Raw genomic sequence first — 18,732 nt, 5'->3', positions numbered from 1 at the left:
GTGTGTCAGCGTTTAATTCATCCTTCCACCAACTGTTTGGAAAACTGCTGCCTCGAAAGTCAAGAAACACTTTGCCACCTTATAAAACAATTACCCAAATTGCTGTGCTTATAAACTGTAAGGATTTTTTTGCTGTAGTATTTCTGAGGTGACAGCTCTAAATACCCTCCTGTTTGAAGCAGGCTGTAGCTCATACAAAGACATTTCAAATCCATAAAATCTCACCTATTTAATGAAATGCTATTCTGAATTTTCAACATGATTGTACAGATGAGGTACAGGATGTGTAGTGTGACTTCAGGTAGAAATTGCTGTGCTTATAAACTGTAAGGATTTTTTTGCTGTAGTATTTCTGAGGTGACAGCTCTAAATACCCTCCTGTTTGAAGCAGGCTGTAGCTCATACAAAGACATTTCAAATCCATAAAATCTCACCTATTTAATGAAATGCTATTCTGAATTTTCAACATGATTGTACAGATGAGGTACAGGATGTGTAGTGTGACTTCATCAGGTAAAATGAAAGTAGATTTTAGACGTAATTGCAATGCCAGAGGAGAACCAGAGAGGAAAGAACAGAGTCAAAGCATTGAGTAGGCAACAGATAAATTCTGAGTTGTTGGAATCCGAAATGCAAAGAACCCTCAGAACTCTGGGCCTGTAAGCCAAAGCTTAGAATTCAACACAGGATTTGATCTGAGACCTTGGAAAAGGCTTCCAAACTTAAGTGCTCTAGGCAAGAATGTGGATTTATAGTTTAAAGCAGAGACACGTTAAGCTAAGTAAAAGCAAGTTTAGAGTTTTAGAGTTTAAAATATAGAAAAATAAGAGTGGTTACAGAAGTAAACAAGGAGTTTAGAATGCAGTAGTGTAGGTTTGTGTGTCATAACATGATTGGCTAAGAAAGCTTACACTGTAACATGAGTCCATAAAATGAAATATTTAAAGATTAGGTCAAAAACATAAATATCCTTGTTAGCAGTGTTTTATTAGTCAAGAACTCCTTAAAAAGTCTTGTCACTAAGGGTCTTGTGACCTTCTGAACCGTGCTGCAATGATATGAGCCAAACTCACCCTTCCTACCTGTGTAGAAGATAAGAAAAATAAACCACACCATCAAAACCAATTCAGAGGTGCCATCTTGAATTCCTTCCAAAATTCCCCACAAGTGAATTATCACAAAGGGTGTGGGAAATTCTGCCCATCACCATTCTCAAATAAGGTTCATTTGCCCCAGTGAAGAGAAAATCAGATCAATATGGATAAAAAATTGTATTCTGTGCACTGGCAGAAGCTAAAGCATGGAGCAGGCAGCCCAAGCAGAAGACTCTGAGTGAACTCAAACTGCCTGACAGCTGGAAGGGACAATGAGGTGGCTGTGGCATGTCCCATCACGATGAAAAACCCTTCAAAGAGCTGTCTGGACAATCCCTGTGCAGCGAGTTCAGTGCTCCCTGACCCAGCTCCCAGGCTGAGCGTGAGCTCCCAGCCACCAGAGCTGCACCAGGGGTGGACAGACTGACTGTCTGTGCTGCCTGCCTGGAAACATGGCCTGGGCTGGGCAGGCAGCAGGGGCAGGAGCAAATCCAGCACAGCCAGGCACAGGGCATCCTGCAGCCCTGGGTTAGCCCAGAATCCTGGGTTTTCCTGAAATCTTGGGTTATCCCCAGCCCTAGGTTATCCTGCAGCCCAGGGTTATCCCAGAATCCTGGGTTTTCCTGAATATTTGGGTTATCCCCAGCCCTGGGCTATCCTGCAATCCTGGGTTTTCCTGAAATCCTGGGTTTTCCTCAGCCCTGGGTTTTCCTCAGCCCTGGGTTATCCCAGAATCCTGGGTTATCCTGAAATCCTGGGTTACCCCCAGCCCTGGGTTATCCTGAGCTCTGGGTTTATCCCCAGCCCTGGTTCATCCCCAGTCCTGAGTTTTCCTCAGCCCTGGGTTATCCTGAAATCCTGAGTTTTTCTCAGTTCTGGTTTCTCCCCAGCCCTGGGTGTTCCCCAGCCCCGGGTTATCCCAAAATCCTCAGTTCTGATTTATTCCCAGCCCTGGTTTTTCCCCAGCCCTGGCATCTCCCCAGCCCTGGGTGTTCCTGCAGCCAGAGGCTGAGTTGAGAGCAGGGGATGGGCAGGTGGGAAGGGCAGGAAGCCCCGGGGCAGAGCTGCCCTGGCACAGCTGCCCTCCCCACCGAGCTCTCAGCTGATGGCCCTCGTTCATTCCCCCATCACCTTCACCTCCAAAATATCCCAAACTCTGGGGTCCAGGGCAATCACCAGAGAGCAGGAGCCCAGTGGATTTAGTGCAAGACTCTGGGGGCTGTTAGAGGACAATCAATGATGGCAATTCCAATTATCAGTGCCCACACTGCTGTTAGTGGGCACGGATAATTGGAAAAAATAACAAAAATAATGTGCACTCTACACGTTCTGATGAAAGTATTTAATTCTCTTCTATATCGAGAAGATAGTGGACAACTAATTTGTAACTTGTCATAAAATAATTTTAAAATTTTGTTCTGAACATAATATTCTGCTATTGATTATGTAATTAATTAGATTGTACTAGGTAAAAAGTCTTTAGGACACCCAGAACATGGCTGGACGTGTTGTTCTGGAGAATCCTGGACAAAATGTGCCTTAGGGAGCAGTAGAGGAGTGTTTGCCCAACATATTTCTTTATTATTTGAATTTTGTGAATTCAATTTGATATGGAATTTAAACAACTTGGTCTATTTAGATCATCTGTAACAGCAGCCCTGTGATAGAAACCAGTCAATGACTCCCAATTAATTCCTTCATCACTTCCCAGTCCGAGGTTTGGGATTTGGCAGTCCCAGGGGGCTGAGCCCAGGACCTGGCACCCCTGCCCAGGGCTTTTCCTGCCTCCTTGCAGCTGGAACTCCCCGTGCAAGCTTCCAGCCCTTCTCATCCCTCACCTCACAGGAAAGAAGTCCATTTCTTCTAGGTAAGAACAGAGATGTTAACAGGTCTAAATTATTTTCAGGTGTTAGTCCTGGGCTGGGATCCAACCTTATGATTTGAAGCCAAAACTTTAGACTGGAAAAGTAAAAAATCCAAGTGTGGCTGTGTGAAATCAGGACATTTTGTACAGGATTCCTGGCTCAGTGTTTGGTGTGGATCTAAAGGCTAAAAACTAGACCCAGTTCTAATAATTCTGAATATTTGTGGGTTTTTTCCTAACAGACAGAGTGTGTCTTGAGGGGGTTGGGAATTAAAAAGAAAAATAATCAGAGCACTAATATTTGTATAACTGTGCAGAAATGAAATAAATCTGCTGTTATAAAACATGTACACTTCTCTCTAAAGGTAACAAGCTGCTTTGGGCACACCTAAACCTCAGCCTCAACAAAATACATTTTCATGAGCCTGGATTGGAATGGTTCAGGTCATGGTAATGAATTTTCAATTCCTAGGCTTGATTTGGGTTGTGACAAAACACAGAATTGTTTAAGCAGCCCTGTCCTGCATGCCAATCCAGAGATGTTCTTTATTACTCTCTAATCAAACCTCGGGTTGCTTCCTCATGGAACATTTTTCTTTATAAAAAGAGGGTGCCCACAGGTTACACACATCCAGATTGCCACAGCAACCAAAGCTCTGAAGGTGAAAAGGATTTCTGAATTCTGCGTTTATTCCGCTGAATTCCACTTCCAACACCAGCCAGGAAATACAGGCACAGATCTGCTCTGAGCAGGATTTGCATTAATAAGGAATGTAGGGAAAGAGCCCTGCCTCCAAAACACACCACTGGGATGTTTTTCCTTGCTATTCTAAATTAAATCTGCGATGAAATAATTTCGTTTAAGATGCCTTTTATTGCGGCTTTGATGTGTAATTGGTTCCTCCCTGTAACCAGGGATTGTTGGAGGCTCACAAGCAGAGCATTGAGAGGTTTCCTTCCCATGAATGAAGTTCTGTCCAGCCCGCGAACAGGGACGGCAGCTCAGGAAAATGCCCAGAAGCGCAGGGGAAGGAAGATCGGGGGCTGCGAGTGCACACGGAGCTTCGAACAGGACAGCTCTGTTTACTTGCCCAAAACAAGATCGCAGGGCTGGCTTCTAAATCCAAACTGGACGCAAACTCACTCGGAGGAGATAAAACGCTCAGAAAATCAGCGTAAAAGCCGGTTTTGTGGGAGCTTTTGGCGATTAACACTCCCACTCCCGCGGACGATGTCACCAATAAATGGGCTCTGAAGCGCGGGGAGGCGGAGCCGGGGCTCGGCGCCGGGGCCATAAATAAGAGTGTCCCATGTCCGGGGACCGGAGCCAGAGAGCAGCGGCAGCGCTCGGGGCGGGCAGCGCGGCCGAGCATCCCGGAGCGAGCATCCCGGAGCGAGCATCCCGGAGCGAGCATCCCGGGCATCCCGGAGCGAGCATCCCCAGCATCCCGGGCATCCCAGCGCGGCCGGGGCAGCGAGCAGAGCCTTTCCCCCGGGCGGACATGAGGCGAGCGGGCAGCGGGAGCGCCGGGAGCCGCGGGGCAGCGCTGGTGCTGGCGCTGGCGCTGGCGGCGCTGCCCGCGGCCGTGTCCGGCTGCAGCTGCGCGCCCGCGCACCCGCAGCAGCTGCTCTGCGATGCCGCGCTCGGTGAGTCCCGGCCCGCGGAGCCTCCCCGCGGCTCCTCCGCAGCGGGGCACAGGGGAAAGGGGTGGTGGGAGCTGCGCTGCGCTGCCCCCAACCCAGGGGGAGAGATGCCGGGGGCTGCGCTGCTTCCCGCGCGCTGCCAGAAGGGTTTGTGGTTGGAAATTGCTGGGATCGCTGGGTTGGAGAGTGGCGGCTTTTTAGTAATTTTTTACATGGTTTCATATATTTTTTATATTTTTATACCTATTTTAATATCTATTCTATATGTATTTTATATATTTTATATGTATTTTATATCTATTTTTATATCTATCATATCTATCTATATATCTCTATAACTTTCTATATCTATATCTATATCTATATCTATATCTATATCTATCATCTATATCTATATATATCTATCTATATCTATCTATATCTATATACACCACTTTTACATTATAAATATTATCGATAATTATATTTTTTATCTTTTCTATGCATTATATATTATATATGAATGTCTTTTTATCCTTTGTCTATTTGATATAATTTATGTACTGTCTTATATTTTGTATGTTTTATATCTATTACATACAACAGATATTTCCATGCTTTATATGTGTTATATATTTTTATATATAACATCTGTTTTATATATTTGTATATTAGGTCCTAACTTAGAAAATACCTGAGCTTTCCAATATCTGCTGCTGTATATAGCAGTGTCTGCTATATATGAAATATTCTATCTAAATAAGCCTGCAATGTGTAAACTGCTCATATAGATATTTTTATAGAACTTCAGGGAAAAAAACCCCCACCGAACAACAAAACCAAAAAACCAAAAACCCAAAGGACCACAAAATACAAGTCCCCAGTGCTAACTTGCTGAAACTTTTGCGCTTTGCCCTGCTATTCTATACTTTCATTAATTTCTTCTTGGGGTATTCTATAATTTTCTGGAGCAGGAAGCTGATGGGCCACAGCAGCTCTGTGTGAACGTAGCTCTGCAGCTTTGGGACAATTGTGCCTCATGACAGCCAGGCAGGACCACGCTTGTCAAACAACTCATAGAAAGAGCCTAAAGTTCCCAAAATTAGGCTTCAGGGGGATGAGAAAATGTGACATTTTGAGAAAATGTGACATTTTGCAGCCTTTTGATTTCATTAGCTCAGGCTGAGGCTGGTTAGCTTCCATGGGGTGTGAACAGTAAATGTAGAACATGAGTTTCCAAAGTGCCACAGAATTAGCATCTCTATGGGGCAGGCAATACCTTCTGCATACTGATTCATTGCTTTTATGCCCTGACAGAAAATCTTTGTGGCCATGACAAACTCTGAGCTCTGTTTGTGGCCATCAGTTAAATTGGTTTTTAATCTGCCCGTGTTCAGCAATCCCTTTCGTGGAGGTACCTCCACCAGGCATCACAGGCTTGGGGGTGTTTAAGGCGTGGAAGGAAATGTAAGTTGTGCTACAACTAAATATGTGTGCATTTAACTGTGCACGAGAAAGTGACAGCTTTTCAACAGACTTCATGTAAAAATTTTCCAAAATTAACAATTTTACAGTGTAGAGGAAACTGAAAATATTCATCATGGGCCACCTTAATGAATATTTTCATTCATGGGGAAGCCATTCTGATGCTACAGATTAGTATTTACTCATTTCTTAGATGTATTTTACAAATAGGAACTATATCATGCTACTTTTAGCTTTTCTACTATATCATGCTACTTTTTATTTAAATACTTACAATAATTTTATGCTACAGTGTTTGGACTTGATGCTCAAGCTCTCACTCCTATAAATATTCCTGTCTAAGTAAACATCCTCTTTTGGGTGAGGAATGTTTATGTCAAGGATCCCTTTGTTCACTATTTATACTTTTAAAATACCATTTCTGTACGTCACGAAACGGGAGATGAAGGGAATTCTTCACCCCAATAAGTGCACACATATTTTTGTGTATACATTTGCATGTACACACACACACACAACCTGCTCTGAGCGTTCATGGCTGAATTACTGGCTAATCTTTGGCCACACAAACGGAGTGAAACCCCTCGGAAGGAGCAGGAGTGGAGCTGCCTGTCCTGTGTGGGAGGAAGCTCCGGGGAGCAGCTTGGCAGAGCAGCTCCCCCGGGCTGTGCCAGCAGCCTTTGTGCCCAGGAGAGGAGCTGTGCCCGGCAGGAAGGGGCACCCCGGGCTGCAGCCCTGGCCAGGCACTGCTCATCCCCTGGGAACGGGGGCTGTGCCTCCACAGCTGCCTGGGGACACACCTGTGGCCTCAGGGACCTCAGGGCCACCTGGCTCCCAGCTGTGTGCTGAGACTCTTCCAGTTCTTCACTTATTAAACTCATTAATTCATTCAGTTCATCCTGTATAGCCACAGACACAGCCAAGGACTCCCTCGCAGGATTTCCCGGCAGATCTTATTAAAATAAAGATGCCCTGACCCAAAACTCCTCAGTAAAACCAGAGATAAAGTCTCAGATTTGCTCATGGAGCTACCAACCACCACATGTCTTCAGCCACTGTGTAAAGGCAGTATTTTTAATTTCCTCCAGCATGCCTAGGGTGGAGGTGAAGGGATTGAATTGACGGTCCCTGAACCCCCAGTTGAATGTGTGAAGCCACTCAGCAGCAGCATTTTTGAGAGATGCAAGGAAAAACAAGAACAGAAATTAATTAAGTCTGGACAAGCTCTTTTGCTTTGCCTTTTGTTAAGATGATTGGTGCTGTGACACTTTGTCCTTCACTGCCAGGAAGGTTTTGTGGCTCTAGGTCCCCACAGGCAGCACAGAACCTGAGAGAGATCAGGGATGTCTGACAGAGCTGGAGTCAGGGAGAGCTCCTGGTCCTGCCCAAAACCAGGGATGGGTGCAGAGGCCTGCAGGGCTGAGGTTGGGAAGGACCGTGGGATTTGCCAGGGTACAGCAGGAGTGCTGTGCCAGTCCTGCCATCCACCTGACCTCGTGTTTGTTCACCTTCCCACAGAGACTCCAGAGGATGTGATTTTGTACAGTGTCGTTATCACTGCTAATAACAAAGGGGGGACTATTTTCAACCCAGAAATGATTTATAGCTCAGACAAACATCAGCCTTAGGGGCTGTGAGATTTCAGAGGAGCAAGCAGTTGGCCATAGCTCAGAGCAGCCACAAGTTCTTTGTTACAAGGCACTGCAGAACTTTCTAACCCAATGCACAGCTGGCACAGGGGTTATTTTGCTTTTCTAACCCATCACCTTTACTCACTTCTGCTGCACTGCGGATACTTTTGTCCAATGGCTTCTGTCTCACTTGCACACAAATGCTTCTGTTAGAACTTCTGAACTCTCAGCTCACTCCACACAACCCCACCCCTACACTACAAACCCTTCACCATCTTAGCAGTGCAGTTTCTCACTTATTTAAAGCATATTCTTTCAACTGCAGAAATATAAGTTTATGATTTTTCTACTTAATATCTATGTATTGTATTTTTACATCAATCCAAGCTTCTTCCAAGGCTGCAGATCAAACCCTTCAGTGTCTGTGGAAGTTTCTGTTTTTCTGATTCCCACAGTACAGGTTGGAGAAATTGTCATGAACTCCTCAGTAGTTATAAATTTTCCTCCAAAGTGAGGTAACTCCTCATTTGTAGGAAGTGCCTGGCACCAGGAGATCCACACCTTTGATACAAAACCAGAGATACATCCCTCTGGGGCTCTTCTAAATGTGCTGAGTTCCTTCAGCCCCAGCAAACAGCTCTGCTTTCCCAGAGGACTTGCCCTGGGATTGGAGGGGTTTAATTAACCAGATGTCCATGTTAATTATCAGTGCTGACCACAATGCCCAGGTTTTCTCCTCATAAAAATGTTGGAGGAGGTTCTGGATAACAAATTCAGTAGTGAGGCCCTGGAGTGCCCAGCCAGCACATGAAAACTTGTTGGATAATTGCCTTTTATTTTGGAGAGAAACATGGATGCAATTGAGTTTTCCAGATAGTGCCAAGGTAACAGATTTCCCTTTTGCCACTGAATTTGTCATCCTGGCCTCAATGCTGGACCAATGTGAGCTTCAAATCAGACAATCTGGAGGCAAAAATGGGCTATGGGCAGCACTGATTCCTTCCTGAAGTCTGGCACTTTAAATTCATGTTGGTTTTTTCCCCCTGGGCTATTTTTGGACAGTAGGAGAAATATGTAAATACTTCACATTTCTTAGTTGTGTAATACCGTTCCCTTCAAAGCTGGTTGTATTCTTTCTGATTTCAAATTTCTTATTGTTTTTTCATAAAAATATATTGAAAATTATATTTTTACTGAACAGCAATGACTAACAGGTCTTGAATACATATATATAATATAGCTTTAGAAGACAGTTCTGCAGCTTTGGAGAAGAGTGGCACATTTTAAAATAGGATGGAAACTTTACAGCTGGAGCTTGGCAGCATTTTCAGCCCATTAAAATCTCCCAAGATCACGGAGATCAAGCACTGTAAAGATGTGCCAGATGATATATTAAATTTTAATCACATTTAAACATAACAGTACAAATTTTCTTTAAATACGCCAGAATTAAGTTTTCAGAGTCAGCTCTTCTGGGAGATAATCACAATATGCTGTTTCTTCATTACTGAGTTTCAAGTATGTTTTTTCATAAAAATATATTGAAAATTATATTTTTACTGAACAGCAATGACTAACAGGTATTGAATACATATATATATATATATATATACATATATATAATATAGCTTTAGAAGACAGTTCTGCAGCTTTGGAGAAGAGTGGCACATTTCAAAACAGGATGGAAACTTTACAGCTGGAGCTTGGCAGCATTTTCAGCCCATTAAAATCTCCCAAGATCACGGAGATCAAGCACTGTAAAGATGTGCCAGATGATATATTAAATTTTAATCACATTTAAACATAACAGTACAAATTTTCTTTAAATACGCCAGAATTAAGTTTTCAGAGTCAGCTCTTCTGGGAGATAATCACAATATGCTGTTTCTTCATTACTGAGTTTCAAATGAAAACCTTCATGGCTCAGTGTCCCACAATTTTGCCTCTCTGCCATGTAATATCCAGTTTTGTGCTGGAATGGATTAATTTGAACATTATTAGGTGGGAAGTAATTTTTGCCTGGTGAGAAAAAATCAGCTTTGGGGAATGCATTGGAAAGGGGGATGGTGCTTGTTCCAAGTGAGGAGAGGAAAGGTGGGCAGTGAAATTCCAGGTTTTATTGTTATTTTATTGTGTGATACCCACTGGCAGTGGGACTGGGCAGGTCTGGTCCCTGCCTGCCCAGCCTGCTGAGCCCTTCAGGGGGGTCTGACACCAAATTCAGCAGTGGTGCCCCTGCCCCTCGTGTCTTTGTGGGCTCAGTGTCCATCTCTCTTGAACATCAAGAATTGGAGATCCTTGGTTCTTTAAAAATGCCCTTTTGTGCCAAATTTAATTACAAAGGACAGTGGTGTGCCAAACCTTGGCTTTCTGTGGAGGTGAGATCCTTGGTTCTTTAAAAATGCCCTTTTGTGCCAAATTTAATTACAAAGGACAGTGGTGTGCCAAACCTTGGCTTTCTGTGGATCCACATTTTGTGGATCCTAGGAAAAATCTGGGTTCTTGATTCTTTTCCTTGGGCAGGACAGCTCCTGGCAGGATCCTGGGTCACGGGCACCCAGACACCCCGACCTGGGTTCAGGGAACTCTGCAATTCCTACAGCTTTTGGGGTTCTCCATAGCAGGGAAGACCCATTTCTCTTCCTGCCCTGCTGAGCAGAGGCAGATCCCAGTGCTCTGCACCACCTCCTTCCCCTGAGTGAAAACCCGTGCCAAAAATGCACATTTCCAGTGCCAAAAATGCACATTTCCAGTGCCAATAATGCACATTTCCATTGACAATAATGCACATTTCCAGTGCCAATATTGCACATTTCCAGAACCAATAATGCACATTTCCATTGACAATAATGCACATTTCCAGAGCCACACTTCCACCAGGAAGGAATGTGCAGCTGCCATTCCTCAGGGCTCACACTCAGGAGTGGGAGCTGAAATTCTGCTCCTAGAATTGGGAATTGGGTGGCACATTTCCAGAACCAATAATGCACATTTCCAGTGCCAATAATACACATTTCCATTGACAATAATGAACATTTCCAGTGCCAATATTGCACATTTCCAGAACCAATAATGCACATTTCCAGTGCCAATAATACACATTTCCATTGACAATAATGCACATTTCCAGAGCCACACTTCCACCAGGAAGGAATGTGCAGCTGCCATTCCTCAGGGCTCACACTCAGGAGTGGGAGCTGAAATTCTGCTCCTAGAATTGGGAATTGGGTGGCAGAAATGCTGTACTGGGTTTGTGCTGTTCCAGTTCTGTACCAAAGAATAGACAAAAAACTACCTGAGTGTGGTTCTTGCAAGGATTTTAGTGGGGAGGCAGCATTGTTGCCACTGGAGGAGAGTGCTGCCAGTTTCATCTCTAGGACCAATGAATCTTCTTTAAAAAAGCTAAAATTATATTAATTTCAAAACTGATGTTGGTAGGTTTATGCAGAGGAGCTGAAAATGAGGCAAATCTCAGCCTCTTCCTCAGCAAGGGGTGGAGGAAAAAAAAATTCCAGTGTCCTGTGTTCCCCCAGTGCTCAGGAAATCAGTGTTGGCAGGTAGCCATCATTCACAATCATTCTTATGTCCACATTTTATAAATTCCTATATCCACATTTTATTATATGACAAATGTTAGGTTCATCAACAAAAATTATTGAGAAATTAACCTCTCTTTCATCAAGTTTGGCTGTACAGTGCCCTGTCAATCTCAGAGAAAAGACCAGGTTTCGTTACTTCTCTTAGTACAAAAGAAATAAAAATTACTTTTTCTTACTTTTATGCATACTTTTATACATATTCATAGCACTTTCAAAAAGATTTGTAAAACACTAGACAGCATGAATTCTGAGAAGTTGTTTAGTTTAAAAGAGCTGCTGATGCATTTAAAGGGAAATAAAAATACCTGGCCCCTGCAAAGGCCCATCCTGGTAAAAATGCCCATGAATGGCAATTCAGGAATAATTGCAGTACACATAAATTGCTTGGTGTCACAGCCTGAAACTTCTGAATGCTTTAAAAAATGCAAAAATTCTACAAAACCTCTGGCTGCAGGAATGCTGTGGTGTCAATCCCTGATTACAATTCTGTGTAATGTACCTGAATATCCAGTGAAAAACCTCAATATTCCCATTCAATGAATTCCTGGAATGCTGCTGTGGGAATGGCACTGAGTCCTTCCTTTTGCAGCTAAATAGTGAAAATAAATGTCACTAAAATATTAGTGCAACAGCTTCCAGGGATGGAGCCTGGATTTCCTGTTTGGGAATAGGAGGGGTAAGACCTGAATAAGACCTACAAATAACCCTACATCTACTTGAGGGTTTAGAACAGGAGCAAATGCTTTGAGAATTTGAAAAATCCATGGAAATTCAGTTTCCTAACTCACATTTCAGTGCTGAATTCAAGGCCTGAATCAGACGGCCAATGCCATGCCACTCTGGGAAATGATTCCCAATATTCTGTGGATGAGTGACCTCCAGAGCTCTGCCACTCCAGCCTGAAAATGGGGCTGGGAAAAGCCAGGCTGAGCTCTCCTTCCCGTGCTCGCTGCTTTTTCATGGCACTGTTCCCAACCCTTCAAAGCTGTGGCTGTAAAAGGAGGTGGCATCACAAAACTGAACAACAGGATGGATTTTAAGGAGCCAAACCCACTGAGCACAACATTCCTGTCAATTAGGACATAGCTGAAAAATGTAACTTAATTTAGCTTTAGTGAAAAAAATACCCCGGAGCTGGCTATTGGGTAGTAAAATGAAATTTCAGAAGAATTGTGCTGCTTGCCTGACTTAGAAGTAACTCAGTCACACCAGCTTGTTGCTGAGTGTGCTCTAAATTCAGAAGAAAACAAAAAATCTGAGTTACTTTTATTTAAAATCATTTGTTGTAATTCTGGGAAGCTGAACCCCATCATTTAAAAAACAACATTCTACACACACTGAGGGCAGAAACAAAACTCAAGCTTAGAAACAAAGATTAAGTAATATAAAACATGAAAGAGACCATGAAAGGCTGCCAAACTCTTAATCCTATTAATGTGCCAACTTCAATCCAAAACCTTCTCATTAAAAGTGATTTCAGCAGTGTGGGGTTCTGTCCACCCCGAGGAAGGGCCGTGTCCCCATGAATGGAAATCCACAATAACATCATGTATGTTGTCCTACAGCCTTGGAGCATAAAGGGAGTGTTATTCTCCAGCTGAAATTAGGCAGATGTTGATTACCAGGCAAATGATGTGGTATCTGAGGCTTGTGAAGCAGAGAGAAATGTTCCTGGTAACACGAGGAGCAGCTGTGAAAATAAAGCTGACCTTGAACAACATTTGGGAATCAGTTTGGGTAGTTTTTAGGTGATATTTAAGTTAAAAGAATCCCACACTTCTGTTAAAAATACACTCGTCTCTTCTATTTGGAAGTTTATAAAAATGAGATTCTAAAACCTCACTCTCATAAATTGAATGTATTATTCTAATTTAAAAAAAAAATAAAACCACATAATCTTCTGGTTTAACAAGGAAGAAAACCCAATCAACTCCTGCCTTCTACACAAGGAATTTGTGCATCCTGAGCCAAAAACACAGAGATACACAAAATCCTGACCTACCTGAGAGTCCTAATGAGCTTAAATATTGCCCTTCCACAACCCAAAAACCTGAACTGGAAATCCAGCTGGGATGCAGACTAGAACAGGTCTGTTTATAAATTCTGTAGGATTAATAAAAGAACCCTATAGGATTTATTATTAACCCTAATAGAGTTAATGAAGCCCTACAGAGTAATCAAATTCTGCAAAGCATTTACCCTGAGAAACAATGCAGTGCAAATGAATATCCTTATCACAAGACATCTAAAAAAACATCCTTGGTATCTGCTTTATCAGCTTGGAGAGTATTTATGGGATTTTCAGTCTTCAAAAGTTTTTCAAAAGTGAAGTTTAGTCCTAGTCACAAACTTCCCTGTAAGGCTTTGATTTCTCAGTTACAGATTGGATTATCTCAGCACCCTTATCTCCTCATGCAACTGGAAACATCACCCAGACTAAGAAATGCTCTTCCATACATTGCTTTTCACAGAATAAAGGGAAAATCCCACTATAGTTACAGTTATATTCTTCAACAAGTTCTGTGCTTACAGATCCAAAACACCTTTGTTCAAATAGTCCAGAAAGCTCCACAATTTTTCCTTCTCATGATTTCAGAAACTGTGCTTCAGTTGATTACTGTGCTAGTGATTTAGTTATTTTACACTGGCTATAAGCATTTATTGATGGAATGATAGGAAACAAATATACACAGCAGGAAAAGTAAAACTGCCTTTATATCTCAACTAGCAGAAACATCTTTTGAACTAAAGATTCCTCAACTTTGGGTCTGGTAGTTGCTGAGCAAGAGTGACAATGTAGATGTACAGACAAGTTTTGGGGCAGCTTTGCTGCTGCTCATTCTTTTTGCATCTAGAACTGAACTCATCCCACAGCCCCAAATATCTGAGTTAGTTTGGAAATGAAGCTACTGTTTGCTGCTCTGTCCTGGTGAAAGATTAATTGATAGATGAGCCATTTGCTAAAAACATTTGTTCTTTTCCAGCTGTTTAAAGATCATTCAAAGAGCAGTCAACACTGACTTGTTCTCAAAAGAGAAATATAAATGCAGGTTTACTGCTCCTGAAAGAATCAGGATGAAGCAGCACCTCAGCAGGTCCTGAAGTAAACATCTCTCTCTCTCTCCTTCAGTCTGAAACAATAATTCTGAAATCAGCACTGCAAAAGGAAGGGCTGCAGTCCCCTGGATGTTTTAGGCATCAAAGGCTGTGTGGGACACCTGCACTCCAAGGCTGTCACAGCAGCCATTGGAAAAAGTTCCCAGATTTTTATTCCTGGCAGTGTGTTGTATCCATCTCACCCCAACCTGGCAGCACCAGCAGTAATTTGGCAGCAGTCCTGTGGGAGTTTAGGAGTCATTTTTGACCCCCACAAACACTGCCTGAGCCATTCTGACACACTTCAGCCTTCACTCAGTGCCCAGACCCCACTTCCAGCCTACCCCAACACTGGGAATCTTCTGTAGAAGAATTTTTAAAAATGGGTATTTAAACTATTTCCAGAGGTGGTGATGGTGGCCAGCAAGTTTTGCTTACAAAACCTCCAACAAAGCCAATTGGAGGTGAAACTCTTGGACACCCATGGCAGAGGTGGTCTGGAACTGACTGGGAGTGTCCCACTAAACTCATAATAACCAGATTCTTAAAGATCCAATTAAATAGGAATTGATTGCAAAAGTGAGAGTTGCCTGATTTCAGCTCAGGCTACTTTGTGTGAATAAAGACAAGGATTCACATGCCACCAAGTTACAAAGCAAATTCCTGAAGCTGTAAGAAGCAGGAGAGCTTTTGCAAACACAGAGTACAAACCTATTCCCTGCAACACAAACCACCTCAAAATATGTGAGAATGAGTTACAGCACCAGCAGATCCTCCTTTTTTTGGGCTCTGAGTCGAGAAAAATGAAGGCAATTTTAAGTGGGAAAAGGACAAAAAATATTGGCATTTCCATGAGAGTGTAGTTGGCCAATCCTTCAGCACAAGCCGATAAACCCAGAATATTTGCTGTTCAGGGACTTGCTTTGGAAAGGTCTTACAGTTATTGACTGATTCACATAAAATAATGTGTTGAGGTTAAAGGCAATTTATTGAGCCATAAAATCACCCTGCTGGCACTGGCAGAGGTGGCTGCTCATGGCAGGAATGGTCCCTGCTCCCAGGGATGTATGGAATACATTCCCAGGGATTTCAAATGACTGACACAGCACCACTGCCTCTCCTGCTGGAAGTCAACATGTGCAAATCAAATACTGAAACATTAAGAAAACAAAACCTTCATTCTCCCCAGAATTATCTCTAAAGTAATCTAAAAATATCTGATAAAAATATGTGTGTACACACTGATAAAAATATCAGTGTGTATGTAAAGGTACACATTGGGTATTAAATTAATTATTTTCAAACACTATTTTATGTCAATCAGTCAATAACTTTTGCCTCTTTTTGGTAGCATTAGTGATAGCTGAGAGCTTCAATCAGAGTTACAATCTGTGTTACCAGAGCTTCTTTCTTCCTCTCATATGTAATCTGAGAAATTACAATGTTTTCTGTATACATTAATATTTTATCTAGTTATTTTGCTCTCTCCATTGGTGAGAATCAAAGCTTTACCATAAGCAAATATGGCAAGGAAAGCTCTGTGACCACTGAACAATCCAGCATGTTTAGTTACAGAAAGGCAGGGAAAGGGAGAGTGGCAGTGCTGGACGGATGGGACAGCTGCTCTAAATTATGGAAGAAGATTTTACACCCTCTTGTACATTTTAGAGGTTTTGTGAGAAATATAAATCAGCAGCCAACAGACCATGTTTAATTTAGAATTCTGTCCATGGTATCTATTCTATCCTGTGCAGCGTTGCTTTCAGGGAGTTCATTCATTTTGGTCTGTTGAGACAAATTCTGTGCAGATTCCCCTTCTTTTTGGAGTTTGATATTCCTTCTCTTTGCCTGCTGACTTTGTTCCCTCTCTGCAAGAAAAGTGAAGTGTCTCAGACGTCTAATTCTCTATCTAAAGATTATTTTTTGTCATATCTGTGTGCTCCTGAAACCAAAATGTTCCACCCTGTTCTTGGGCTCTTGGCAGCTCTGATGGAATTTCTTGCCATTATTCTCCTCCAAGATACCACAATATATTGGGTTCAGATTCTGTGCCCTCCAGACACAAAGGCCAATGAAATTCTGTGGTCACACCCTCTCTCCAGAGATTTTCTTGGACTCTTTGCATTATTTACCATAACTTGACTTTAGGTGACTGCAGTAGATGAGTTCTGCTCACAAACTTGACGTTATTTTGCTTTCTGGTTGCTCACATTTAAATTCTTGGCCACTTCCAGGTGCCTGACTTCAAGTGGAGGCAAATCTGAGCTGCAGAGGTGTTTGCTGGCCAGGCTGCACACAGACATTCCTCCTGGAGCAGCTCCCCCCATGAATTCCAGTCCCCTTCTGGGATTCCCAGCTCCACTCTGCTCTCACACTGAGCCCTCTGAACTCATTCCCCTCCCAGACTGAAGATGGGCACTGCTGAACATCTCATTATCACATTTCCCAGCCTTCCCTTACAGAATACAAATTTTAGCACTTGTGGTGACAGGGTGTTAATAAAAACCCTTCTTTCTTAATCCCACAGCAACCCCCTGAAGGAAATCACCAGTCCTCTGGCTGAGAAAAATTCTTAATGGAAAACTCCTGGCTAAGCTTTGTTCTGACTGTGGCACCACCAACACTGCACATGTGGATGGATGTGCATCATTTTGAAGGCACTCATACCCAAATTAACTTCTCTCTGTAAAAATCTGTCCTTTCACCAAAATGAGAGCACTTTCATGCACAAGATTCAGCTGTTTCTGCTCTAAGTGTTTTATTTCTAAGTGGTTTATCCCAATATTCAAATGAAAATAAACGCTATTACACCATTGATTAGTTAATGCAGCAGTTCTGGAAGCTTCTGTTACGTGACTGCAAAATAAATTAGGAGATATAAAATAGGAAACATTACATATCATAATATCATATAATATCATATACATATAATGTATATCACAGGATATACAAAATAGGAAACATAAAAAGTGATCCAGCTCCTTAAATGAGGAGCTCTTAAAAACAGAGAACACACATCTTTGTCAGGTGGTGTAAAATTGTAAGAATTGCCACAGGGGAGCTGAGAATGGATTTCTGTTTTGCTGCAGCCAGCTAAGAAAGCAGAATAAAGGAGAAACATCACACCTGGAAGTAACCCCAGCCTGTCACCCCAGGGACAGGGACAGCCAATGCCACCTCAGCCTGCAGAGCCCAGAGACAGTTCAGCTCCCTCCTGCTTTATTATTCTACTACTACTATTATTATTATTTTTTTTTTCTAATATTTGAACTTGTATTCTATTATTCTAAATTCTATTTTATTCTTCTAAATCACTGGACCTGAAAACTTGACCTTTACAGCTCTAAGCCCCTCATGTGGATTCTTCTGCACGTTCTTCAGACAAATCCTTTCAGTGTATAAACCCAAGACACCACAATGTCATGTTCCAGCCAGGTTTAAGTAGCCTGGGATCAGAACTGCTGCAAAAAAAGGGAACAGAATTATTGGGATTCCTTTGGATATGTAAAACAGTCTTGGATCTCACAAAAGTGTTGCAATGAGGCAAAATCCTCTTTCAATAAATTCTTTTGAGAAAAAAAAAGAGTCTACATATACACTTTTGAGGAAATAAAAGCCCTCTTGTCCCCCACCTTACAAAAACCATCCCTTATGCACAAGAAGAGGTTTTGAACTGAGTTTGCAGTTGTCACTGTGGGATTTTCCTTTTACCAAAATTCCAGGTGGGATCTTCTAGGAATTTGAGACATTCATAGAGCAAATTTTAAATTCCCGCACCCCAAAGAGTGAAAAATTTCTGATAGATAGAAAACCAGATAGATAGATTAGATAGATAGATGATAGATAGATGATAGATAGATAGACAGATAGATGATAGAAGTTTGAGTTAATCTTCCAGCACAAGACTGAGCAGAAACAGCTGTATATTGTTTAAGAAAGTGCTTTCATTTTGGTGAAAGGACAGATTTTTATTGAGAGAAGTTCATTTAAGATATAAGGGCCTTCAAAATGATGCACATCCATGTTCTGTGTCCATAGCTCTGCTACATTTCATACTGCACACTCTGACTAGTTCAGAAAAACATTTTTTGGATGCTTTTTATCTATATTTACGATGCCATCCTCATTTCAACCATGCAACAGCCACTCATTCTCATTTAGGTTCCTCTCCTTGTGCCTTTTATTCCTTGTCCCTCCAAGAACATCTAAGAGCAGCTTGACTGAAGTGTCAGTCACTAAAGAGACAGGTGGAACGAGGTGCTCAAAAATACTCTTTGTATTTTAGGTAATTAAATGAAAGGGCTAAATTGAGCCTTTAAAATACAAGAGGAAAAAAAAGA

At 42.2% G+C, this 18,732-nt stretch overlaps 2 protein-coding genes across 2 annotated transcripts in view; one reads left to right on the top strand and one right to left on the bottom strand.

Annotated features, from left to right (window-relative positions):
• Positions 1–18,732, bottom strand: part of SYN2 (synapsin II) — a 169,925-nt gene that overhangs the window by 45,522 nt on the left and 105,671 nt on the right. The gene's annotated exons all lie outside the window — the stretch shown is intronic.
• TIMP4 (TIMP metallopeptidase inhibitor 4) overlaps positions 4,254–18,732 on the top strand; it is a 28,814-nt gene continuing 14,335 nt past the window's right edge. Inside the window, exon 1 of the mRNA XM_039708446.1 lies at positions 4,254–4,605. Coding sequence (XP_039564380.1) covers positions 4,269–4,605 — 337 coding nt within the window. The 5' untranslated portion in view covers positions 4,254–4,268. The remainder of the gene's footprint in view (positions 4,606–18,732) is intronic.

This window comes from Passer montanus, unplaced genomic scaffold (genome assembly GCF_014805655.1).
Source record: "Passer montanus isolate IOZ18808 unplaced genomic scaffold, ASM1480565v1 scaffold202, whole genome shotgun sequence".
Taxonomy (NCBI): Eukaryota; Metazoa; Chordata; class Aves; order Passeriformes; family Passeridae; genus Passer; species Passer montanus.
Note: the sequence above shows the minus strand (reverse complement) of the source record. Positions and strands in the feature narration are given on the sequence as shown.